General features: G+C 38.9%; 1 protein-coding gene across 2 annotated transcripts; it reads left to right on the forward strand.

Moving 5' to 3' along the window:
* The first annotated feature begins 1,793 nt into the window (after positions 1–1,793).
* LOC121297583 (cyclin-J-like) lies at positions 1,794–25,496 on the forward strand. Of its 2 annotated transcripts, XM_041223979.1 has the most exons (6): positions 1,794–2,349; positions 3,366–3,475; positions 7,044–7,254; positions 20,513–20,812; positions 21,350–21,509; positions 21,632–25,496. In XM_041223979.1, exons 2-6 carry the CDS (start codon positions 3,398–3,400, stop codon positions 22,101–22,103), a joined length of 1,221 nt encoding a protein of 406 aa, XP_041079913.1. In that variant the 5' UTR covers positions 1,794–2,349; positions 3,366–3,397; the 3' UTR covers positions 22,104–25,496. The 2 variants fall into 2 exon arrangements, with proteins under 2 accessions (XP_041079913.1, XP_041079912.1); XM_041223978.1 differs by lacking the exon at positions 1,794–2,349 and having other exon boundaries at positions 2,804–3,475.
* Positions 25,497–26,826: the final 1,330 nt, after the last annotated feature.

A 26,826-nucleotide genomic window follows, 5' to 3' on the forward strand; every position in this document is an offset into this window, starting at 1 on the left:
GAAATTATCAGTGAAGATAATGCAAAGGACGGAACACTGTGCTCTAGTAAAGAAGTCTGCTCTTTTATCTCCCGGCCTTCCTGTTGTGGAAGGAAAGTAACTGCCTCAAGCAAGGGAGGAGCCTCTCTCCTCCCCTGCAAACACTCAAGTAGGGGGTTACGGAATGAGTCCAGCTGTTGAATCGTTAACATTTCTGCCAAGTCAGTAGGGGGTTTACCACAGGACGGGATTAGCCATAATCGCTGAACTGAATGCCAATTCAGTGATGATTTGAGACAGCAAGGTTCACCTTTCCCAGCACGCGGGCATCTTAAAGATCTCTGCAATGTTTAAGGTGGCATTGACTTAACAACCAGTTCATGAAACATATTGAAGATAGGCTTATCATGTTAAGGTTTTAAATAGGGTTTATTCTGCAAAGCTTGCAGCACCCCGCCCCCCCTTCAGTTAACCATGGTTAACTGAGGCTTGCCTGTGCTTTACCTTGGTGTACTGGAGTTAATAAAAGTCCCATAATTCTCTCTCTCTCTCTCTCTCTCTCTCTCTCTCTCTCTCTCTCTCTCTCTCTCTCTCTCTCTCTCTCTCTCTTACAGTATAACAAAGTATAAAATTAATTTAAGTTCAGTTAATTTCCATAACAACATAGCAATACCCAGCCAGGTAAACAAAGACAACTGTACAACCAAAGATCTTCCAGGTTAATTAAATCTTTTTGTTACTATTTGAAAAACATTTCTATTTTATTTATTTATTTATTTACTTATTTTTTACCCTTGGGCATACTTTGCCACACCTCCTTGTGCATTTTCTATTTGTAAGACATCAGCCTTGTGCAATCCCTTTAAATGATGTGCTACTGGTGTTACCTTGGAGTAGTGAAGGCTCATTTCCTGTCTCTAGTCAGTGACAGTAAAGTAGCTGATAAGTGGTCTGAAAAAGTAGATAAGCATCCACTCTACAATTCCTAGAACTGAATTTCTTCAAGCTCACAGAATGCATAGCCAGTAGCCCATGCTATCTGGAATCAACAGTCCTAGCTTCTGCATACCAATTCTGTGATCTAACATTGTAACAGCATAGTGGAGAGTGATACAACATGCTGACAAGAGTTTTGCTGAATCCATCAGATTACTGTTGCACCTTTGCAATGCTTAATTTACAGGTGGTACTGCAAGTGATCGGAAGGAGGAACCTGTTTTACTATTTGGTTACCATGTTTAAACATGTTTACTCAATGCAATGAGCCCTAGTGTTGCACTGTCCTGTAATGATAATTACAAATTTATAAGGCAAAAACAAATAAATAAATAAATCTAACTCCACTTTTTTCAAAATTACTTTTTACATTTCTTTTCAAATTGCACGTCCCTTAAGCAGGGATATTTAACGTTAATCAAGAACTGTTTTTAACACAAATAATAGAAACAAGAAGTCAAGCAGACAAATGAAGAGCAAGCTCTCTGTAGTCGAGAGATCCTGTAGGTACGGACTGTTGTTATTAACTGATCAGCCGCTAGGAGGCGATTCATTACAAGCTCACTTATGTAAAGCACACGTGAGTTGACCGTGTGTATTTAGGCAAACACACACACACCAGGGGGTGGACTATAATTATCAAACCACCCCACCCAGCTACATGAGGGCTTCCAGCAATAGCTCAAAGGGGTGATTATTTCAGACAATCGTTCACTGATTTTATTTTATTTTATTTACAGATTCAATATAAAAAGCCATTTCGTTTTTAAATGTTATACCTGGCAGTATTGAGGTAAGCATCCTACTTTTATGTATAGAACTTAGCTAATAAAAACATTAACGTCATCGTTTTCATCAGCGGTGAAGTACCATATTACGTCAACATAGGAGACAGCTGATAGGTTTGGGATTTTTAAAGACAGCCAGGTGTGGATAGCAATCATAAAAGATATTGTGTGTGAATAATAGTAAAATAGGTGGGCATCATACCCCAAAAGACTTGTATACCATTCCCAAGTAGTGTGAACTACAGTTCCCAGAATGCCCGTGTCCAGTGTCCTGTAACGCTCGTGTGCAGGTTCGCTTGGCTAGTTTCCCAGCTCGTCTCACAGCAGCGGAGCAGTGTTTCATTCACAGTTTGTTGGGGAAGGGTCGGCCTTGGAAAAAGCGCAAACAAAAACTAAAGTGGAAAACATAAAGAAAAAACACGCAGGTAACCGAAAATGAACACGATACTGGGTTTGTGCATGTAATCGGAAAGAAGTCGACTCATTTACGTGTTTTCTGGAAGAAGAGGCGCAGGGAAACTTTCAAAGGGATTTTAAATCGCATCATGTTGGGATAAGACAAAGGCTCGGGAGTGTAAACTGTAAGGTATGTTGTACGAATGTGCTTAGCCACCAGCATACAGTTTGGTCACACTGTATTAATACGAAACCAAATGTTTTAGCCTCAAGGATTTTAAACCCGTTGAGGAAGCAAAATTAAATTTGTAGAAGTCTGAGATTGCACCCAGTATGCGCGAGTTGTCGAATTAATTTGCAATATTACAAAAGCATGCTTTGTTTTGTATGCACAGGTTTTCGCCCGAAGTTTGGTGTGGTGTATTTAAAAAAAAAAAAAAAAAGTTGCGTCTTAAAATCATGACACAGAACAAGGCAATATGTGCAATGTACTGCAATACTTTATAGAAGAGTACAACCATTCTCTTGTTATAGGGGTTAGCTATTAGCCATGACAGTTTAAGACATTTTAGCAGGCTTACGGAAAATAACATGAAATATAAACTCTGATTTTAGCTGGTACTGTATTTAAAAAAAAAAAAAAAAAAAAAAAAAAAATGCACATTTGACTGATGCATGTAACATTTAAATAAACCAGTTTTGGTGTAGCAGACATTGCACCTGACTAGTGTTAAATATACTTAAAACAACTTTTTCTATTGTTTAAGAATTCATTATATGGGTGCTTTTACATTTTAGTATATTTGATTATTTTAACGCTTTAAATAATTTAAGTGGCACTGTTAAATTCACCATCGTTTTATACTGGGACAGTTTTCTGTATAATGTAATTAACTGTGTTTGTGGTGCACTTAGTACTGTGTACTGTATGTTGCATGGCGTCAATCTAAAAGACAACACATTAAAAACGAAGGTCATTTTCATTCATCGGGTCTGTGTATCCAGCAGTCTGAATGCATTAATTATGAAATGACAAACATGATGAAAAGAGACCAATTCAGACACACTGCAATGTAGCCTACTGAAAACGTTGCCTTCTCAAAATAACGCGTTTATTACTGTGCCAGCTAATTAAATCTCCGTGTCCTTCGTTATGAACGCAATCCATCATAAGGCTAACTTGTAAGAGACATTTGATCTCCGCAGGTTTGAAAGCCCATCCCTTCCGCTGTGGCTGAATGGGAAGAATGGAGATGGAAGAGCAATGGTGGAAGGGCCAACTTGCGGCAGACATCCATCAGGCTCTTCGCATTAAGGTACTTCTTTCTACATTACCATTCCTGGAGAATAGTGGAGCCCGTGTTCTGATCACCAGCGTTCTGCTGATCTGTGTTACAAGATGCGAATTTAGTGAAAATAATACATTTCCCTTCTCATCATTTTCATAAAAAAAATATATAAGGGCTTGTCACTGTGTTGGTGTTGTACTTGTAAGCGTTAAAGGCACTAGAGTACCTTCACATTTTCAAGTGTTTGTTCTGTGCTTTAACTGTAGCATTGTGGGTCTAATAGAAGAACTTAAGGCTGAATGAATTTAATTTTTACCTGTTACAAAAGTTCTGTAAGGTTGAATGGGTTGGGTGAATTAGAGCATACAAGAACATCATTTCTTTATTCAGTTTGATTAATTGACTGCATGCAGGTTAGTAATTAAGGCTACAGTGGTAGGAGTCTTATTACAGGGAACGGTATGCAAAATGCCACAGACCAAGTTATTTATGTTAGTAAGTTAGCTATTCTGCTGCTCCGTTTTACTGGTACACATTTTCAAATTGTCTCAGTATAATGGCTCAGTCTGAAGCTCATAGTCTTCAACATGGTAATGCTTCTTCTGTGGTCCTGTTTCCTGTATACAGACCTTTCCTAGAATTATTAGATCTCCTCATCCCTGTATCCTCTTTAGACATTTCCTTTTTCATTTGAAGGGAAGTGTCTTTCATTGAACATTGTTTCATGTAAAACACAAAATTAATAAGATTGATGCTGTGGCCCTAATGAACACATTAGTACAGTGTTCCATGTGACTGGGACTGTAGCCCTGCTACATTGTGTACTGCTGAAGCAGCACTGTAAATGTAATCATTAAAACGCAATTCAGACAAACCGTATGCTGATTTTTGTAAAGATGGTTTTCCGTTAAATCAGAGTGGATTTTTTTTTTGTTTTGTTGAGAAAACAAAGTGGCTGCTTTTAAAAATATATCTAAAAATACACATACTGTAATCAAGAAACAGAGGAGGCAGGGGGTTTTCTTCAATTTAGCAGCTGTTTCAAACAGGAAAGGTCATTCTTGTAAAACAAAATGCTGTGCTGCTTGTGTTGTGGTTTAAGTAGCTCAGTCTGTCTCTAGTATTGAGGATGGGGGATTACGGTATATATGCAAAGCTCAGTTATGAAGCACTGTGAAGATGAAAGAATTGTATTTACCACTACGTCTGTAAGTTGGTAGCATGTGGATGATTGAGTAATCGGCCATGTAAATCAAGCTGGGATCTGTAAATAGCTGTGGAATCTACAGTTCTAGCTCCTCCTGGAGTAAAGTGGCAGTGGGGACAGGGATGGGGACAGCTCTGTTACACACTGGGAGGGCCAGATGGGTGATAGAAACAGAGACTGTCGCCATTGCATGGTGGAGCACTACAGGGATTGAGCTGCATCACAGCTTTCTTCTTTTTATTTATTATTGTTGTAATTGCCACCTTTTTAAATTCATATTTGCTAACTAAACTGGTTGTATTGATTTTGTTAACCTCAGTGTTTTTGTTTTTTTGTAGCTATCAGAAAAAGCAGTCTGGTCTATGTTTGTATTACTCCAGTAAATTCTAGAGTGGCATGGGTGTCTTTTGTTATTAGTCAGTCTGATAAATGGCTATCTAACCAAAGGACAACAGATTGACCTTGCACAGTTTAGAAGTGAATAACTAACAGTAACGTTCACATCCCACTGCTGGGCACCATGTGGTGTATCGTTTATCAGGGCTTTGCAAGTATTGGGTTGTTTGTTTTATCCCAGGTTTGTTTGGGTGGCAATTAGACTGGCTTGCCCTGTAAAGAACTGTGTTTTATTTGCCTAATCACAGATGCAGCTTTTGGAATGTTGCCCTTTTTTTTTGTATGTGAGTCCTACTTGGCAACAAACGGTGGAGTTTTTTTAAAATAATGTGTGTGTGTGTGTGTGTGTGTGTGTGTGTGTGTGTGTGTATATATATATATATATACACACACACACACACACACACACACACTTATTTTTTGTAATTGTGAAAATCAGTATAAGCTCTTTGTGTTTCCCTTTGTAGTTCATGATGGTATTCAAGAACTGCTCTTCCTATGCTCTCATCTTGTTAGATCTGGAAAGGAAACAGGTTTGCACAGCCCTCATTCCTAATTGTTGTCTGTTAATGAAGGCCATGTGACTGAAAGGTTGACACCACTACAGTAGTGTTCCAGAGTTAGATTTGAAATTGTGAAACTGCTGCTAATTATATGTGCAGTATGTGGAAAAGGCCTACCGAAAATCCACAAGATAGGACATTTAGCAACACTATAGAATTCCATTTTTTTCCGTCAACAAGGAAGGTCTTGGATACACCCATGGAAAGGATGGTGTAGCATCCAGTGTCAGGGGCTTTTTATCTCTCTTAATGAGTGCAGCCTCAAGCTTTAAAGTTTCAACATGCTCAGGCTCTGGGTGCAGCTGCTGCCTGTTTCACATAGCCCTGCTAAAGGCCAGCCAGGCGGAACATGCTTTGAGAACCCAGGTCCTGTTTTGTGGTTTCGACACACATGGGCTCCTTCTAGACTGGCATGTGGCAAAGCAGTAAAGAGGCCATTAAAATTGAAAAGACTCTGATAGAATTAAAAATGCATCAGAGCCATACAAATAAAACAAAATTCTGAAAGGTTGCAGTGTTTCTGCTTAATTGACCAGAGGGGTTTTCAACTGCAAAACATCCCCATTATTCCTGTGCATCTATGTTGATCTTTTGTTTTCATTACTATAATGGATTTGGTTGGAGAGATTTGGGCTTTTTTAAAAATTTTATTTGCTTCATAGATGTAATCTGTTTTTTAAAATGGAATCCTCAGGGCTGAGTGAAGATATCTGTAGGATCAGCTTTGTGAGAACTTCCCTCTGAATTGATTTCTTCCTAAGCTGTTTTAGTAAATGGCTGTGTTAACCCTAATTTAAACGGTTAGGCATGCATACGTGAGAACTGCTTGCAATGTTAAGTGGAGTTCTTGGACGGATAGTGGACTGGCATTTTGATCGTCTCTTTCTTAGACCTCCTGCTGTACATCACTCAAAGACTTCAGTACAAAGTGATTTGTAAGCCAGGAGCAACTTGAATGCCCTTTGTTAATTACAACTACAGCTATGTCTAGAATTTTAGGATTGACATACTTAAATAAACATAATTTTAGATCTTTTATTTAACATCAAGTAATCAAAGAAACTTCAGAATTATATTGCAAGCCATAGTAGTATCACAGTATTTCATGTTAGATTTTTCAGTTTACACAGCGATATGTGATTGAATATGTTAATGTAACATTGTTTAGCAGGTTTCATTTGACTTAATGAAGCAAAATCAGTTCATTCTAGAAGGTGATGCAAAACTTTGGGCCATTGCTGTAGATGGCTCCACTCAAACCTCCATATACCACTTTGGAAGAGATTATCTGTTTTGATGCTGTACTCCTTTTGTTAAGCCTGATGTTGCCAGGCATGCTGAGGCAGGTGGTAAGGAACAGCCGGTTTGTTTGTTGATCAGTGGACACACGCTTGACGCTCTCTTTCTCTCTCCACATTGTGTTGTACAGGAGCTGAAGCTGCCTGCTTTCCGGGCCCATTCACCGCAGATTGGCATGCGTCGCTATTTTGCTGACCTCTTGGCTATTCTCAGTAATCGCTACCAGCTCTGTCCCACAGCACGCCACCTTGCTGTCTATCTGCTGGACCTCTTCATGGATCACTATGATGTCGCTGTCAAACAGCTCTATGTCATTGCGCTGTCCTGTCTGCTCCTGGCCAGTGAGTATTTCAGTGCATTTCATTTACTTGTCCATTTGATAACCACAAATAATCCAGTTACTTTTAGAATACATCTTTTGCCATTTAACCCAGAGTTGCTTTGTTGCAAACTACAGAAAAGGTCAAAGTTTACACTCTAAGCAAATGTATTGGTGCAATATGCTGATCAAAAATACACTAAACAGAGCACCTAATTAAATCTAAATTTTAACCCTTAGCGGTCCATTTATTCAGCGCCTATCATGCGTGTCAAGTCCAATTTATTTTCACACGCACTGTTTATTTTACACGCGCTGTTTAAAAGTTGTTTTTTTTTCCCACAGTAAAACAGATTTAAAAGCCTCTGCATATCAACAGGACACTCAGTTCTGCATCTCCAGCCAAGCCCCACCCCTTGTTCGCTGTATTTATCACATACCTCTTCATAGTCGTGCATACTGATTTAAACCATCTCCTGATCACTTGTTTTATCACCAAACTCCTCAATAAAGCGATCCAAGTCAATATTTTATTACTATAACATCTCAAAAAGCTCTGCAAATGTCCAGGATATTCCTTGAGCGCTGTATGCAGCTCTCTTCTTTGTTTATGTCCATGTTATGTGTATTGCTTAGATCCACCCCTTTTTTTTCGGCTTCTCCCAGCTGTTATCGGTCTCACTCAGCCATTGAAAGTTTTTCTCTGCTTGTTCCGGAGAAAAAACAACTAGAGACCTGTGCTTGATGTCTTTTTGGTGTCGGACAGGAAAGGAAAAATTGCAATGTCGGACCTGGTCCGACAAAGGGTTAAAAAGAGGAAAAAATAAATTAAACTGTATTGTACTAATACATCTGTCTCCCGAAGTAGTTTTTTAAAATATTAATGAAGATCAAAGTTTCTTCTAGCTGAATTAAGTAGAAAAGGAAGCTTTAAACTAAGCTTAAACCTCCAGACCAGAAGATGAACACATGGCTGTTTTGACGCACCCAGGACTTATGTTTGATGTAGTCTAGACAGCGCTGTTCTGATAGTCATGGCATGAACCTTGAAGCTGGGTGCACGTTCATGCTGCCAGTCACAGCTTAGTATTCATTTAGACAAATAAACATGAAACCCTGTTATCTGTGGAATTGTGTACTTCTGAGACCCTCAGTCTGTTGTCCCGTCTCTAAAACTGTCATTTTGTACTTTTTAAAAACCTCTTGTAACCCTTTACTGCCTGAAGAGAGTGAAGACTGTGAGCTGGTTTCCCAGATCCTGGTGGGCTTACCTTTAACTATCTTACCTTAAATCAAATCAAATATGTTTCTTAATTGCATCACTTATAACAATGTCTTCATTTGTATGGATCATATTTTTAATAAACAGTCTGTTTAATAAATTAACTATGGAGTGGGCAATTTTCCCACAGTGGAAGGGGACTAATGTTTTGGCCAATTCCTTCATCAGCTAGGCAATGAAGAAAAGTTCAAAGTAAAAGTAGTAGAATTTGGTCCCCCTCTGGGTGCAATGCTTTGGTAGTTTAAAATTTGAAGGCAAATGCGAGGCCCAGTAGTGTTGCTGGAAATAGCTGCTTATATACGGCCACCACCCTGTTAAAGACGATCGCCCCTTTTATCAGGCAGAGTTGTTTTATCACATGCAAACACTGTAAGGGAAGAGCCGGTTTCTAGAACCAGTGATTACAGGAGATGGGAGATTTAAACCTGTGGAAGAAGGTGAACAAATAAACCCTGTCAACGTGTGCTTAAGATTGTGAACGCTTCAGTTCGGCAAATAGTACAACATGACTGCCCATAAAAAAAAAAAAAAAAGAAAAACAAAGGGATGAAAATGTAAAGACCTGTGTGCAGTTACACTATTAAAATACTGTGTCTTTCATAGATTTGGATGTGTATATAGGGTTAGTATTTGGCCTGTGAAAGTTTTTTTTCTACTTTACATGCTATATTTTATTATTTACTGCAAAATAAACAAAACAATAATGAAATACGTTTTTTTTGTATTAACCAGAAAAACATGTCAATCTGTCTCTGAATAAGGCTACTAAGCTTCAATGCCTACACTTTTTTTTTTTTTTTTAACAATTAAAAAAACAAGCACACCACTTCTCATGGTAATTATTATTTTTTTGTGTCTAGACTGCGCCTTTTTTTAAAAAAATTAAGTAATGACCCTCCAGTATATCTGTAGTACCGTAACATTACAGAACTCCATCTGTTCTGAAGATTAGTTGCAAACTGCTAGAAACATACTACTTGGAGATGTAGTAATTAATCTAATGAAGCACACCAAAGCAGGAAGGGGACGCAGTTCCCCCCGCTCATCCATCAGGCTGAGAGCTGTCTTTCACACATGCAGACATTGAGCTGTGGCGAGGCTCAGTGACTGGGTGGGGGTGGTGCTGCTGCTGCTGCTTTTGAGGGGCGTTTTCAAGGACTCCCATTGATCCTGGCAGCGTATTTGTATTTTATAGGCTGTAGGAAGGAAGGAAATGGCTTTATAGCTGTGTGGGTATTGGGGTATTGTGTCAGATCATTGTTTACAGAATATAATTTTTTTTCTAAGCATGTGTATATAAAAAAGCCTTTGTAACATTGGAAGGGGGGAGGAGGAGGAGAGGAGGAGGAGGAGGAGGAGGAGGGGGGGGGGGTATGCTTCCCCTTTGTGCTCTCGTTAAGGTGTGTTTCTTTTTGTTACTACTGTTTATAGAGCAAAGCTAGTTTGACTTTTTTCTATATTTACTGTAGCTTTTAATTTGAAAGTAAAAAATAAGTTACTGAGCATTTTTTTCTTCAAGTTGATACATTCTTTTTTTATCTTAATGACTAGAGGTTAGTAAAACTAATTATAAGTACAGTAGCTTAATTATGTTTTATCTGTATTTTCATATCATGCTAAGAATGTTTTTCCACCTAACGTTGAGACGCCTGCCTAACTAAGTTGCATCTGTGCATTGTGTCAATTGCTGTGTAAATTGTACGGTGCCAAATTAACTACACTGAAGTGCCTGGAGAGAGAGCTGTCAGTTAATCAGTTTATTATAAATTATTAAGATTGCCATTTCCACAATGAAAGAGCTGGTGCAAGCCATATAATTGTGACTGATGTTTGTTTCACTCTAATCCAGTTTACCGAAGATTGAGTAAGCGACTGATTGATTCATCAATTGAAATCGTTCATTTATTTTTTTATTAAAAAAAAAAAAAAAAAAAAAAAAAAAAAACTTAGTTGTCCCTATTTGCACCTTTTTGTTTCCACACAAAGCACAGTTTCAGAGCTGTCTTTTTAAATTGTTTGTTTGTTTGCTTGTTTGTTTTGTTCTCAACTGTGATGATTAGATGCGGGTAATAAATGTGTTTTCCCCCACCCTGGTTAAGAGAAAGCAGTTTAAATTGCTGTTTTTTTTTCAGTACCCTTGCAACGTGTCTCCTTTGTCCTGAAAAGAGCAATACTACTGCAAGTGCCTCAGGGCGGTAAAGCTGTGTTATCGGGGGCACCTGCCATATGCTTCTTAAATCTGAGTAAACCACCCCCATCGACTGCAAACTTCTCCCCGCTTAGTTCTAGCTTGGCTTTGAGACGGGGACACCCGACGAGTGGAGGAGGTTCTGTGGTCCAGTGGTTAAAGGCTTGTAACCAGCAGGTCCTCGGTTCAAATCCCAGCTCAGCCACTGACTCATTGTCACAATGAGCAAGTCCCTTAACCTCCTTGTGCTCCGTCTTTCAGGTGAGACGTTTTTGTAAGTGACTCTGCAGCTGATGCGTAGTTCACACACCCTAGTCTTGTATCTTGTAAAGCGCTTTGTGATGGTGGTCTGCTATGAAAAAGATACTAATATAAAAATAAAGATTATTATTATAACAAATAATAATCTGTGTTTGTCATGACCAATTTGTCCTTTTTCCCAGGACAAAACTAATGCAGGTGAATAGGTTTCATAGCCTGCTTATTGCGTATGTACAAACCTGCCAGAAATCAATACTGTAGTAATATGTCCTGCTTGCTGTTCTGGCTGTGGGGGTGAGAAAGACAGCCCTGTGTTCCAAAGCATTACCCTTGTAGGTCAGGGATCAGGTTGAGAGGGCAGTGCTGTATTGTCCAGACTTTCATTATCTGACCTGTGAGTAACAGGCTGCTCGGATACATCTCAAGCAAAGTCTCCCACTTAAAAGAAATCACACAATGAACTGCATGGCTTTCTAAACAGGGTCATTTATAAAATGGATTTCTGAAATCCTATCTCCTAGTACTGCCTTTAGCTCCAGTCTAACCATGTTTGTTTGAACAGTATCATGTTTGTTTGGCTTTTCTGGTGAACAGCTTTTGGGTTGTAAATCTGTAGACCAAATTTAACAGTACCTTGAATTTTTTTCATCTTGGATTGCCGAAGTAGTTTATTAAATGAGCACCTGGCTTTTCGTTGAACTGCGAACGTTTCTAGAAATCTGTGCTGTGTTCATGCTTTTTGGCATTTTAAAGTGGAACAGGGCAGGCTGCTCAGGATTTGTCTTCGTGTTTTGCAAGAGTAGCTAAGACAGGGTTTGTCACTCATTTTCTGTGCAGGTTTTGCTGAGTTTATTGTCATGAGCTTTACTCAAAATACTGCATTCCATAGGCAAGCACACATTGTTGTAACAAGTACATTTGTTTACAATGATGAGGTGAAGTCTGTGTCTGCTCTTTTGGAGAGGAAGTGTTCATGCTGGCAATGCTAATGGGATATATTTCTTTTAATTGGGAAGGAGGAGAAACTTTTTTTGTCTACTTAAAAAGTAGCATCTAATTTATTTTGGTTTTAATGGCCCAAAAAGTGAAATTGCTCACTATAAAATTGTGGCGGCACTATTAATAAATACTTAATAAAAGATTGTGGCTGCTTTAGTGGTGAAATTGATTTTAGAAATTCCCTAGAACTGTAAAAAAAAAAAAAAAACCCATATATATATATATATATATATATATATATATATATATATATATATATATATATATATATGTGTGTGTGTGTATGTATGTTTTTATTTTACTTAAACATAAGTTATTCAATACGCAGTTGCGTGAGTTTTGCAGGAATGTCAACAGTAGGCAGCCTACAGGACTGTGTTTTATGGTTGTGAATGAATTCACAATTGTACTTATTTCTTTTCTGAATATATGACTTCAATTTCCAGCAGGGTGTCAGCCGAAACCTTGCAGGTTCCTGGGGTTAGGAAGTAAGCTATCGTTCTTTGTAGCTTGATTAATTAATCTTTTACTTTATGTCCAAACTGAGGTTCATGAAAACTTTTCCTGTGATAGCTGTCCTGTGGATTTCTATTGTAATCCGAGCACAGCCGTTGGGAAGTACGTGTCGATCTTTCCATAAAACGTGTTTCTTGTCGTGGTTAATGTTGTATTGGTGCTAAAGTAATAACGTTGGCCACAGTTTTGCGAAGAATGTTATGGAATTTACTCAAATAAAAGTAATAATGTTAAATATTTAGAAGTAGTCTTTTTCAACATTTTCCTGTGATTCATAACGTATTCTTGTTGTGTTTTTTTTTTTTTTAAATTTAACTTCAGACGTTTGTTGTTGAGTGTTTTAAAGTCGTGGAAGAAATCTTCCCCAAACACACTCGGAGACGCCTTTAGTTTTGTAGTTGATCAGTGAAGTGGGTTGAAGCGTGTCTAAGCCCAGGCTGAAGTTTGTGGGGTCCAACCAAAAAAAAATGTGAACAAAAGAGATAATAACCAACAGGAGCAAACAATAATAAATAGAAATTAACCTAGTGCCAATGAAGAGAACAAAAACCGAACTCTTTTAGTGCCAGGCAGTCTCTGCAGCTCTCTTGTCTGTATTCCCTCATTCTGCTGCTGGACTGGCTACCCCTAAGGCATTCCCTGTCCATTATGTGCCTTAAATTACCTGACAGACTCTCTGTGCCGTATTTCCCATGACCACTTAATTGCTTCTCTTCCACTGGGAGCGTCCTTTGAAACTTTTAAAATTGACTTCAGAATGTGGATAATCTGAAAAGGTTTGTACAACCTTCTCGTTCAGGTGTGTCTTTTTAAGCATATATAGAAAAATATGCAGTGAGTTTTTTGTCTCTAAAGCTGGCCTGTTTATTTGTGAACAACTTTATATATATATATATAATATATATAATATACATATAACTATTGTAAACAGAATATCTGTGACAAGAAGCAAGACTAATATTAGGAAGTTATGTTATAAAAAATACATGTTCATGCACAACTTGCAGCCCTGCAAATCAGTCTGCCATTTTGAGGCTTTCAGTTTAATGCACATCATTCAGGACTCTATGCAATTCAAACGCATTACCAGTAATTAAGTTAAACGGCTCACTGTGAACTCTTTGTTAATTTGCATTCTGCTCCAGCCCTGCTTAACAATCATATTCACAAAGTATGTCAATTTCAATGCATGTTTTAACATTTAAAGTAGGTCTGTTGTTGTCTGGGTAGAATTTCAGTCCCATTGAAAGGCTAGATGAGATAAGCATGTATATTTGCATGTTGTGTACACAGTTAAGCATTAAACTACATTGCATTTTATTCCATAATGTGTGTGTTTTTCTTCTAAAATAGTATTGACATAATCCATTGTCTCATGTAAGTGGCAAGGGTCATGGAGGTATATGCTTTCAGCGCTGAATAAGCCCAAAACCTTGTCCGACTCGGAATCCTATATGTTTGCAAAGAAATGAAAGGGTGTAAGTTTCATCAGTGGCTTGCCTCGATTTTCTGGTGTCCCTGGCTCTGATATTTTTTTTTTACTACCAATTTACCAACCCCCCACCCCCCCCCACCCATCCCCACCCATTAACCACATATCCCCCCTACACCCCACATTCCCCCCATTCCAGTCACCCCCGACATCCCCCATCATCCTACAACCACACCATCACCAACCCCCCATCCAAGATCAACCACACCAACACCCCCCCCCCATCCCCACACACAACACCCCCCACCCACACCACCCCCAGCTTCCCCCATCACAATACATCACCATCACCCCCACCCCACAATGCCCCCACACATTCACAATACCACACCCCCATCCCCCCCATCCACATCATTCCCACTCATCAACACCCTTAAACTAGCACACAAAGCCCCCATATGATTACCATTACTTACCCTCAGCCCAGCCACCATGCACACCACCCACCCCATCACCCCAAAATCATGCCATCCAATACCACCCCCAATTCCATAATCACCCCCATCCACACCCCACACCACGCCCCCCCATCACACATCCCCATAACTAGCCATCCCCACAGGAAACGTATGACGTCCATAACCAAAGGATGTTAACATGCTTGAAGTGGAGAAGTTCTGTAAACTCAGTAACAGGACATGGGTTATGTGGACTGACCTGAATCAATATCTCCCCCTTAAATTCATTCTTAAAAATCTGATCAGTTATCAGTGAGGTTAACCACCCCCCCCAATCTTACTGACACATACAGTGCATGTGTCTGACTGTTGTATGACTTTAATATCCTAATAGCCTTGTTCATTTAGCCTAACTGTATGGTCTCATAATTCCAATTAAACTGACTCTGGAAGATGTCATTATTATATTACAGTATGTCACAAGCATTATGGAATAAAAAAAATGGCTGTGTGTGTGTGGAGGGAGCTTTTAGATTACAGTGCAGTGTCTGTCACTGAATGAGCATTAATTTATTTTTGAAGTGGCATAGATAAAAGGACATCAAGTGGATAAAAGGCAAGCTTATCAGACATCACAGGCTCTGATGCTGCTGTGTTTTAATGAGTGGGCGTCCTCATGTGGAATTATGGGGCAGGAGACGGTGTTAGACAATTGCTGTGTTTTAACAGCTAGGAGAGGCTCCGAATTATGGGAAAGGGAGATTTCAGAGGGTTTATTGAGGTGTAGTGTGGTTTCCATTGCCATGGAAATGGTCTCTAACGCAATTGGTGCTCAACTTCATGGACTTCATCCATTTATTTTAATTCCAGATTTACCCAGAAGGCCTTTTTTTTTTTTTTTTTTTTTTTTTTTTTTACACTGGACACACACACACACACACACACACACACATTTAGTTACCAATTACAAATAATACCAGAAACTATAATTTAAGTATCTGTTTGTTGGTACGTGTGTTGAAGTGCTCGAATGAACATTAAAACAAAAACATAGTCAATGGGTCCTGGAGACAGATCATATTTAACTGCACAATTGCTATTGTAAAGCAAACAACTTCTGTTCAGGAGTCTGGTATTGCCTTTACTAATGCAAATTAATGATTCTTGGGAATACCTTTGGAAGATTGAAATTCCATCTCCACCCTTGTATCTCCTATTGGTATTCAGATCTATATTTAGGCTGACTTCCTCCCCCCTCCCCCATTCATAACACTGTGGTTGTTGCTGCTCTTTTAGCTGGTGGTTAGGCAGGCATTAGAAGAGTCACAGTGAATATATGCATAAGGGCTGCCCTGAGCTCATGTTGAAGGCTTTTTCATTCCACTGAAGTTTAACACTCCCTGAGGGAGGTAAACAGTTACATGTAATTATAAAATTGTACCGGGGGGGGGGTAATTAAAAGAAAATGTAACACTGCCTTGAAAGAAGCAGTGGCCACCTTATCCATGGCTTCCATAGGCTAGTGTTGGGTTGCACCGCGACTCCATTGTGTCCCTTTGCTTCATTTCACAGCCCATTCTTCAGCTCCTTGACTGGGATCAGCATCTTTTGTGAAAGCCCTTTCCACCCTCTTTAAAGCTCATCAGAGCACAGTTGGGAGGCTATTTTCAATCGCCAGTCTGAGTTAGGTGCAGTCTGCAAGCTGTTGCCAGTGATTGGGGTGTGTTCTCCCCCCCCCACCCCTTGTCATACATATTTATTAAATATAAATCACTGTGGTATAATTTATTTTTTTAGAACTGCATTTTTTTCATCTGCTGAAACACACATAAGATTAGGTTATTTTTTGGATGGTTAGGGAATTGAACTGCAGATGAATTATGAAAAAGCTGCTGAAATTCAAGACAATGAGAAATGGTAAATATGTGGGGCTTGTAGGTCATGTATTATCCAATAAAGATGGTTGACTATTCCAAAACAATGGTACATAAACATGTAGTGTAATTTTCAAGGAAATGATCAATTTCCCATCTAGATGGTAGTGATGATTAGATAAGCTTTTGAAATAACTGTGTAATGTAATTCTATTCCTCCTAAGGACTGAAACTCTTAGTGCATGGCTTTAGTAAGAGAGTGCAGGATTACCTTTCTAAAACATAGTGCTTTAAATGAATAGAACAGATGTAGGCTTGGTTTTTATTACTGCATTGTGGTGTGTTCGGTTCCTAAGATACCAGGACTACAAGTCTTGAACAACACAGCTTTCAGAGACATGCAAATACGTTCTAGACATGTTTTCATTGGTATGTGTTCACCTTTTACTTCATTGCTCATGATAACCCAGTTCTAAAATAACATTGTTTGTCTTCTTGTATATGGTCTTGATGAGATTGTATAAGCAGCCCTCCTACCTTTTGGTAAAGACTGTATTGCATCGATGGCACAAGCGGAACATCCCTAATATGACCTCTACATGAATGGCTAAGGTATTTATTATTTAGAACCTGCAGAGGGTTGTTTGCCTGAAACCAGGACAAACTGGAAACTAGTCTATTGCTACTACATGCAATGCATGAGGGATGTTGCTTTGTTCTTATTTCGACATGCAGGCTGTTTCAGTGCTATAGTACACATTCTAACCCCTCAATGAACTGGATAAACCACAATCTCTTACATGGAGGAAAGAAAGCCTTTCGTTTGCGTCGCACGTCGGGTCGGGGGCGGGGGCGGGGCCGGGGGGGGGGGGGGGGGGGGGGGGGGGGGGGGGGGGGGGGGGGGGGAAGAAGAAGGGGAAGAAGAAGAAGAAGAAGAAGAAGAAGAAGAAGTCCCTTAATTTCTTCTAATCAGTTTGCAGATCGAACCCACAACAGACCAGACTGACAGAAAACCCCATGCACTGCCAGCTCTTGTGTTTGAGGAGCACAGAAATGCATTGCTTGTTAACATTACAACTGTAGATACTAGATTATTCGATTATGTCTTCTGCTGGCAATTTTGATTTTCATGCTGCCTAATCTTTATTAGTTTGTAGCTATTATTGATTTCCCCCTTGGCATTTCATCAACTGCAGCTGTGGTATTCATTAATCGATATACTCAGTGACCCATAATGCAGGTAGTGTACAAGGACAAGGAGTCAGGACAACAGTGTGGAAAGTTGCTATACCTTGTAGTAATTAACAATGCTTTCAGAATCAGCAAAACGGCTTTTTTTTTTTTTTTTTTTTTTTTTAACTTGCAGAAAGAACACACACTACCTGTGAATATTGCAGTGCTTTGAGCAAACTTGAGCGTTTAAGTTGAACCCAAGTGCTGCATTCTTACGTTTACAGCCAAAACACGGTCCAGCTGCTAAAACAAGTAAGACATGACAAATGGAAGCCAGTGATTAAAGGGACACCCAAACTGTTTAAGACATTTTATTACAGTGTGAATGGAAACAGCAAGTGCAGAAGTGCTGATCATAAAGCTAGTATCCGGCAGCTATAAAAGATTTCCCCTCCTTTTAGAGTACAGCTTGACAAGTGTCAACTTTTTCTCGCTGTCTGGGTGTGATGATGGCCAGTTGTGGAAATCCTTGATAAGATAGAGAAGTTGTGCTTGTGTGTGCATTATTGCTCTTTCTTGATTTGTTGCAGGCTGTATATTGCTATAAGACATGTGGGAAGTTAGGCTGGACCTATTAAAAGGAAGAAGGATGCAGCATTTATCGCTTCCCTTTTCAACCGTGGCTACTCTCTGCTTTCCTTTTAGGGGAGAACCATGCTGTGCCACTTTCTGGTGTGGAAACTCAGGAATGCAAAACTCCACAGTTCCAGTGACATTAAAATCTCATTTACTGGGGAGATTTGGTCAAGACTGTCCAAAAGATTAAATTGTTTAACTTGATTTATTCAACTCTTGTCATTCAACAACTTAGTTATGTGGCCGTGGTATTTAATTCCCTAACTATGTGTTATTCTCAAAGACAAAGAAGCTCTTGCCATTTGTACATGGGTATAGTTATGCAGCCAAACTATCCTTTTAAAATTGGACAGTGAAGGTGACCCAGATAGTCAGTGAGGGTCATTAGCTAATCTTTTTTTCTATACTATTAGCAGCATCCTGTTATAGGACAAGCATACAGCGAGATGTATTTACTGTGCGTCTGAACCTTTTACTAAAAAAAAAAAAAAAGTCTTAAAGCAGCCATTCTAAGTGCAGCCTTCGTATTGATCAAACACTTCTTGATTTAGTTGCTTAATTATAATGAGAGCTCTTTTGTTTTTCGTATAATATTAATTGCTCAGACTTTCCACTGTTTAGGAAGAAGGTTTTGATGATACGCGATGTTACCATTAGTGCTATTGGATATCAGTCCGTGTTAAATGCTTGGAACACCTTGTAAGGGTGTTTACTTTTGCAATTGGAGGCTGTGACCCTCTTTCTAGATGGTACAGACAGTTGGTTTGCCAGTCTGATTCTTCCATTTTGCAACTGATTTGTTCTATCAATTTGGTTCTGGTAGCCTACTTATTCACATAACTTTAACTCAGTAACTCAACAGCTGTTTTTCTAAAATTATTAAGCAGTTTGATATTCATGAATGTTCTCAAATTTTTTGGCTTTTCTGCCTGCTGAATTTCAGTATATTTAATTGATCAAAGCAGACTAAAACATTCTTTTGATAACTCGGGAGTTAAAACATTAAACTGAGTAGGCTGTGTTACTTGGTATTTAGGTATGTGAACTTTTTAAGCCCCCCCCCCCCCCCCACATGAGGATGTAAGTGAGCAGTGTGTGTTTTTTTTTTTTTTTTTTTTTTGAGAATTAGCGTTTTCTCTTGTATTAAGCTTGTGTTTGTGCTATTAAGAAGGCCCGTTGAACATTTGCATCACAAGGAAGCTCTCTCAGGGAATATTAAGAAAGACAGAGGCCAAAGGGGGCTTTGAGTTGTAATCCGACCCCACACTGCAGTGGAGAGAAAGGGGACTTGGCTTCCTCTTGGACTGGGTTAAAAGGCTAAAGATCTGATTGGTCAGGAGAGCTGTGAAGTCACACAGCTGTTGCTAGGATGGAAAAGAAATAGGCCTACTGAAGCAGCTTGAGGAAGATTGATTACGCATTGTGATTTATTATTGAACATGAAAATACACATTCTGTTTAGATGAGCTGCAATGCATTGTGTAATATTGTTGTTTGAATGTTGGTTTGTTTTGTTTTTATTTTTTCAAGTCAAATAATTTCTTAGTTTTTCAACAATTCAATACAGTAAGTACATTTACGGTTGTAATATTGCGCAAACCTTTTTGATTTCTGGTAGTTTTTCAGTGAATCTTAATTGCTTGATGCTGCTTTTTTTTAAAGAGATAAAACCAGTGGAGGGATGAAAAATAACTGACAAATGTGTTGGACCTCCATTCCTTTATAGGAAATGTTATAGCGCTGTACGCTGTTAGCAATGCAACCCTCGTCATTTGTCTATAGAGGGATTCAAATGATCTCTCCATTCTGTTCCTATCCCACTTGCCTTGCGCTTTCTTACAATTTCCTTTATTGTCTTGCTTTTGTGTAGATCTATTCAGGAATCTTGCTCTTTGCTGAAGATAAAATGTATGTGTCAAGGGTCTGATTATAAAATTCTTGAAATTGTTTTAAAATGCAAATCGTCCTTGCATCTGCTATGAAATAGTCTGGAACACATGTTCATCTGAGCTTTAAAAGGGTTGAGAATTAGCTGCTATATGCTCAATGAAGTTACAATGCTTTTTGTTCATGCTTGAATGCCCTAAAGGGGAAATGTCTGCTGTATAATTATAGAAAACAATTAAAATGGGGGAACATGGCACTGGGCAAAACTTAGATTATCCTTACCTATTATGTTTTGTAAGAAAATTAATTGGATTTGGACTCATTTCAGAATCATTAATTAATCTAATGTGTTAGTATTTTACAAAAGGAATTTATTTTTAAAAACAGATTAATTTATTTTACCCTAAACTAGATCCCTCTGCTTTTTATTCTGGGGATAACCGAATTTCTTTGTGCAATAATGTTCAGAACTACATACTGTCCTAAGTGTGGTCTATCTGTGGCATTATACACAGCAGTACAATCTGTTGCATTTGTTTGACCTCGGTATATCTTCCTCCTTTGCTCCTTCCAGGCAAATTTGAAGAGAAGGAAGACAGAGTCCCCAAACTGGAGCAGCTGAACAACCTGAGCTTCATGTGCACCCTGAACCTGGTGTTGAACAAGAAAGACTTGATCAAGATGGAGGTGCTGCTTCTGGAGACCTTCAACTGGAACCTGTGCATGCCGACGGCTGCCCACTTCATCGACTACTACCTCTACGCCTCTGTCCAGGAGAATGACCTGCACAACGGCTGGCCACTCACCTCCATCACCAAAACCAAAGCCTTCATTGAGAAATACACACACTACTTTCTAGAAGTGTCTTTGCAGGGTAGGTACGAGAGGGGATGGTGATACTGTATGCTTCAGTTCAAGTTACGCATTAACACATAAAACAAAGTTCATGGGCCTGTGGCTGTTTGGGATTTACTACTAGAATGTTTAATGTACGTTTTTTATTAGGCAAATATACTGTATAGGTTTACTTTTAATACACTAATAAAATATTTGTAACTACCTGACACATGCTACTGCTGCAGAATTGTAGAACCCTCACAAGGTCGTCTAAAGTTGTCCCACCATTTGACATGCCAAAGCATCTATAAGGTGTTGGAAGAACGTTCATCTGCCTTTTGTGTGTTCAGTGTTTTAGGCTGCGATCACAGCATTTTAAGGTTGAATTCCATCGTGGACCCAATGAATTTGCTCCATGCATATGCAGAATTTGAACACTGGCCGATCACAAATTAGTAGTCGCTGTTTTTTTTTTTTTTCTGTATATTGTAAATTAATTGTTAGCAGTAGCATTACGCTTTCTTTTCCATGCATTTTTGCAAAAATCAAAAGACATTCTCGATCTTGTTTTCAGATCACTCCTTCCTCAGTTTCCGCCCATCTCAGGTAGCCGCAGCCTGTATAGCAGCATCCCGGATCTGTCTGCAGATCTCTCCCAGCTGGACCACACAGCTGCACCTGCTCACGGGCTACACCTGGGACCACCTCACCCAGTGCATCGAACTCATGCTCATGTAAGTCGGGGTAGCCTTTTCTTTACAAAACCAAATACAACTGTAAATGTTATTTAAGTTTTTAAAATCCCAAATCTTTAGAAATTCTGTCACTTACGTCTTGCTCTCTCCCCTCCTCAAAGGGCTCATGACAATGATGTCAAAGAAGCAAACAAGACCAAAACCCAGCACCCAAGCATCCAGCCGCCGCCACCGCCAGTAGCGGTCCAGAGGCACCATCAGTCAACGTCTACTCAGCCACTCCTCTTCACACCAGCCAGCTACACGCACCTTTCCCAGCACTCCACCCCTCTCTCCCAGCTACACTCTCTAGCCGATGCCCAGGTTTTGGCGCCAGTCGTTCCTCGGGACTACCTGCAAGCTCACCGTGCCACCCTGCTGTCTGGCAGTGCCAGTGCCAGCAACTGCACCTTCCACTCCTACCCCAGCCTTCCGTCCAGCCTCCAGCCTCCTGTGAGGACCCTGCCAATCCAGGGGCCCATTTCCATGCAGGTCGCCATAGCGACAGAGCCACGGCACTGCTTGTCTGTCACCTACGGCAGCAGCTATCTAAGTGGACACCATTCCTTTGCAGCAGGATGTTTTGATAGGTGACAAAGTGAGACAAAAAAAAAAAGAGAAATATCTATGGAAATTTAAATAATGCTGCCATATTGTAAAACAATAATACAAAAATAAGCCATTAATAAAAAGTCAGAGAAAAAGACATGGGACCGTGGCAAGAACTGCTGGAAACGAAAGTCTTTCTTTATCACATCTTCTTCAAGCTAGGAATAGTGGGGTTTGTTAAGCGTTTTCAGTATTTTATATTGCAACGTAAGCACTCGTTCAATCACTTTCACTCAAGCTCCTAGCAGCCCACTTGTGAAATAGGTCTGATGCTTCAAGCATTTGCTGACCATGCAGATTACTAAAGCACATGGTATTTAAAGTTCAATCTGGCATGGAGACAAATTCTATGTGATTTAATTTTGTTATTAAGAAGGTGGTCGGGAAGGCAAATAAGGTATGGATGCTGCTGCAGCATCAGGCGCTAATGCAATGCTAGACTATTCCACTTTGCTTTCCTTTGTGGCTTTGAGTAAAAAGCATTAAGCTTTTTCTAGGAAGTGGTGGGTAATTCAATCCATTTTTAATGCTAGACCTCCTGCCAGTAAACCCTAATGGCTAAATGTAATCATATGTATTTCTTGCCTCAGCCCAACTGGGGGCTAGATGAAGCTTTATTTGGTTTTTTCCACCTGAGAGCAGATTATTCATGAAGTCAGAAAGACTCTATTACGTTAATCTGGACTGTAGTGCATCCACGTTAAACAGAACCTAAATCTGGAAGGGGGAGGTATTGCAGCAAGCGATTGGCACCTGACCAAACACCTGAAAATGAACAGCTGTATTAATATGTCGCATTCCCGCTTCCCTCAAGTACTGCCATGTGTTTGTTTATATGTCTTTACTGATTGTATCTCTCACCGAACCCCCCCCCCCTCCAAGTAACTGAAGCTTGAGGTTCCTTGAGTGCCTTTGAGTAGTGAGTGAGTATAACTCCTCCAGCACCATCCAAGACCAGGAGCTGTTTTGATTCTAACCAGTAAGAAGTCTAGACAAATGCAGTGATTGCCGTAGATTGTGTGCTTCATTATAAATAGCTGAAAAATGTAAAAACCACCACTGAAGATTGGAATGAGGTTTAATTAATTAGAAATACAGGTGCTGCCTTTGATCAAACTGACTCTTGTGCAAAAAAGAAAATAACTTGTATACTTTAAACTTTTTTTTAAAGTTATAAAATACCTCATTTTCTTTATGTTGCTCTTATAATAGTGACATTTTATTATTTGTAATTTTGGTTACAGCTGAAGTGCTCCAATGAGAATTTGAAAGAAGCTGCAGGAGGGGTGGAGTGTGCGTGGAGTTCAGATAACACGGGTGTTCGTTTTCAGTCCGTTCGGTTAACTAAACATTTGTGTATGCGGTGTTAACCTGTGGACCGATGTGACACTGGAAGCTAACATTCTGATATCCTGAATTCCTTTCCTCTTCATCTTCTTTTGGATTACTATCTCGAATATTTAAGCACGAGAGCCTCCGACACAAACCTGGGACTCCAGTTTAAAAAAAAAAAAAAAAAAAAAAAAATACAAAAAGGGTTTCAAAGCCCATTCAATGTAATGCCTTAAGGACTGTGAAAAAGCTTTAAAACCTGAAAAAAGACTTTTTCAAGCTGCTGCCTTACAAGACTGAACAATTTTGAATTACTGTGACATTGTTTCAACTAGTATTGTTTACATGAACTGTGCTGTATCAGGGACTAACTGATTACTTGAAGATGATGCCATTGAACTTAGCTGTTTTATTTATAACGTTTCTTTGTGTATTCCCCCCCCCCCACAATAGTAATCGATCTGTCAACACTATCTAAAATGAATTATTGGATCTTTTTGTTTCTTTTCTCCTTGCCTCTGATTTTAAAATAAGTCAAGCCTTTTTGAAGAGCTCAGTATGAAATGGAGACAAGGCTGTAAATCCAGGTAAAAAAAGAAATCCAGAAAGCAGGTTTGCAGTTGACATTGGGCTGTACTTTCACATTCAAGGATTGAGGGGAAGTAAACGTGAGCACGATTTTCCTTGAATGCTGTACAGTCCAAACATGAAGCAATTGTATTTTCCTGCTGTGTTTTCAGTACGACGCAAGTCCAATCTTGTACCTGTGTGAAACACCGAGCCTATGAAGGCCACTCTTTGTCCAAGTAATGCGTGACATAACACCTCCTGCCGTACCAAACTACTTTAATAAATATGTTAAATGGTATAGTGTGGGCTATGACGTACTTTACAAAAAAACCTGAAGCTGGTCCAAAAAAAAAAATTAAATAAACAGTGTGATAAGAGGATCTATGTATATTTAGTTTTATAGAATGGGAAAATTTCAGCCTACCAAATGATCCTGTTTGCACCTGATCCTCATTATCTGTATGCATATTTGTAGTGTTTGTTTTAAGCAGTCTTAATTTAGTACAACTTTTAAACGTTCAGACTGCAACCATGTTACAGTAAATACCAACCCTCACAGAAGGGAGTGTTAGAGTGCTGTAAGCCTTTTCTGTTACTTCCAACAGCGCTGTTTCTGTTTTGATGTTCATTTTATACCACTAATTTCTTTAATTTTATTCTCGTCAGTTGTGAGATCACTATAGTGTTTTTATTTAAGGGTTTTAATGCTATAGATAATTTTGTTTTAGCCCAGAACTTTTTTTTTTTTTTAAAAGCCACAAATGTTGCATATTGCGACCTATTGTCAAACTATCACAAATGTTTGACACAAGTACAGATCTGTACAGATACGCAGGGGTTGAAACTTATACCAGGTTTACAACAACAAAAAGAATATGAAGACTGTTTATGATTTGCAAAAACACAAACTAGGACCTCCGTACTCTTACTAACAGTGCATCAGAATATATCATTTAAAAAAAAAAATTGCAGAATTGTGCAAAAGGAAAAAAAAAAAGCTCCCTGTTTCATACAGGTCAGGACTTGTGCTGATTTAAGGTATTGTTAGAGAATCTTGATTGTAATGCAGCTATCACTTCTGTACAGCTGCAAATCGGCCTTCTAATGTGAAATCTGCGTTTTTCAAATGGCACACAATCTAAATTATTAAAGCTTATAGTTGCCCCTGTGGTATCTTTACTTTGCTGCTAAGCAAACCAATTGAATTTGATTCCATAGAAGGTAAATAGAGTGCAGAGTATCAGAAACCCATAAACCTGTTGAACAGACACTGGGAATATTGGAAACCCATAAACCTGTTGATCAGACACTGTGGGAGTATCAGAAACCCATAAATCTGTTGATCAGACACTGCGTACCAAGCAATTGTTTAACTTCTGGTTTACAGAGGAAGGAACTGCATAAGGGGTTTTAATGGATAACTACTTTATATCAATAGTCAGTGACCATTTTAACGTAAAATGTATTAAAGTCAGAACTGGAATTTATATATATATTATATATATATATATATATATATATATATATATATATATATATATATATATATATATATATATATATTAAGGCTATTTGCTCTCTGGATTTGGGTCCTTGCTGTTATTTTTAACAACAAAATGGAATGTAAAAAATTCTGATTCCTAAGATCTACATTTCGCTCTTCCGTGTCAGTTACGGCTTGGTGCACAAGGTGCAATGAGAAATGTACATGTGTGTTAAATTAATATTGTCTGTACTTCTACAACCAGATAAAGAAGCAAACGCTATGTTTGATGGCTTTTAAGCCTGCGATGTACTATTTCTGCTTTTGGCATTAGATTCATTGTGTAGATAGAATAAGGGCCTCTCTTCTATTCATTTCAGAATAAGCCAGTATTCTATCCTGCTGTCCTTTGCATAATCCCCCCCCCCCCCCCCCCCCCACTGCATTGTTAGTTATGCAGTATAAAATCCCCTGGTAGGATGTTGGTCATTAATGACTCAATGGGGCCCAGTCTATTTGTGTGCCTCTGCTCAATGCACTCTTAATATTGTGACTACTAATGTGCCTCTTACATTTGCAAGTCACTGCTGTATTTGTGCATCTCCTTTAATTTCAAGCCCCCTGTACCCCTTGTGTTCACTGAATGATTTTATTCAGTGTTCATTAGAAATGTACAAGGCACTGCCATTTCAAACCATTTTTTATACCAGTGTAGCAATCTGAAATAGTTAGAAACTGCTATTTTTTGGAGGGGGGTTTGTAATAATAAAACAAATCTTTTTGTATTTGTGTGAATCAGAAGTTTGTTTCTTAACTGTTTTGTAATACTCGCAAGCACAAAGCTACTGTTCTAATCTAAATTAACCCTAATACAGGTCCATTTCAATTTGGTTAATTCAATCCTTTGCACCATGTTCAGTTTAATGCAACGCTGTACAATGCTTTTATATTTAGCTTATGCTCTTTAAGGATCAATACTTTATAAGACTAGTCTTGGAACCAAATTAAAACAGTCTGATTACAAACTGACAGCAAAATATAAAAGCAAAGTTGAAAAGATCCTGAAATGATGCATTGAAAAGGTCACTGTTTAAAGGGAAGGCTGCTAGTTGTCCCTTTTGTTTATTAGTTTTGAGCTGATCAAACAAGGGGTCAATGTGGTTTTGCTTTGAAACACAGCAATCCATAACATTTCACCAGGAATGTTACTGATTCATAACATCCTTTTGGTGGTTGTCTGTTTTACAGCCTCTAACAAAAAGAAACTGGTTGGTAAGCATGCTTATTGTGTAAATGTCTTTCTGGTGCAGTGGACTAAGAACA

Source organism: Polyodon spathula, chromosome 22 (genome assembly GCF_017654505.1).
Source record: "Polyodon spathula isolate WHYD16114869_AA chromosome 22, ASM1765450v1, whole genome shotgun sequence".
Taxonomy (NCBI): domain Eukaryota; kingdom Metazoa; phylum Chordata; class Actinopteri; order Acipenseriformes; family Polyodontidae; genus Polyodon; species Polyodon spathula.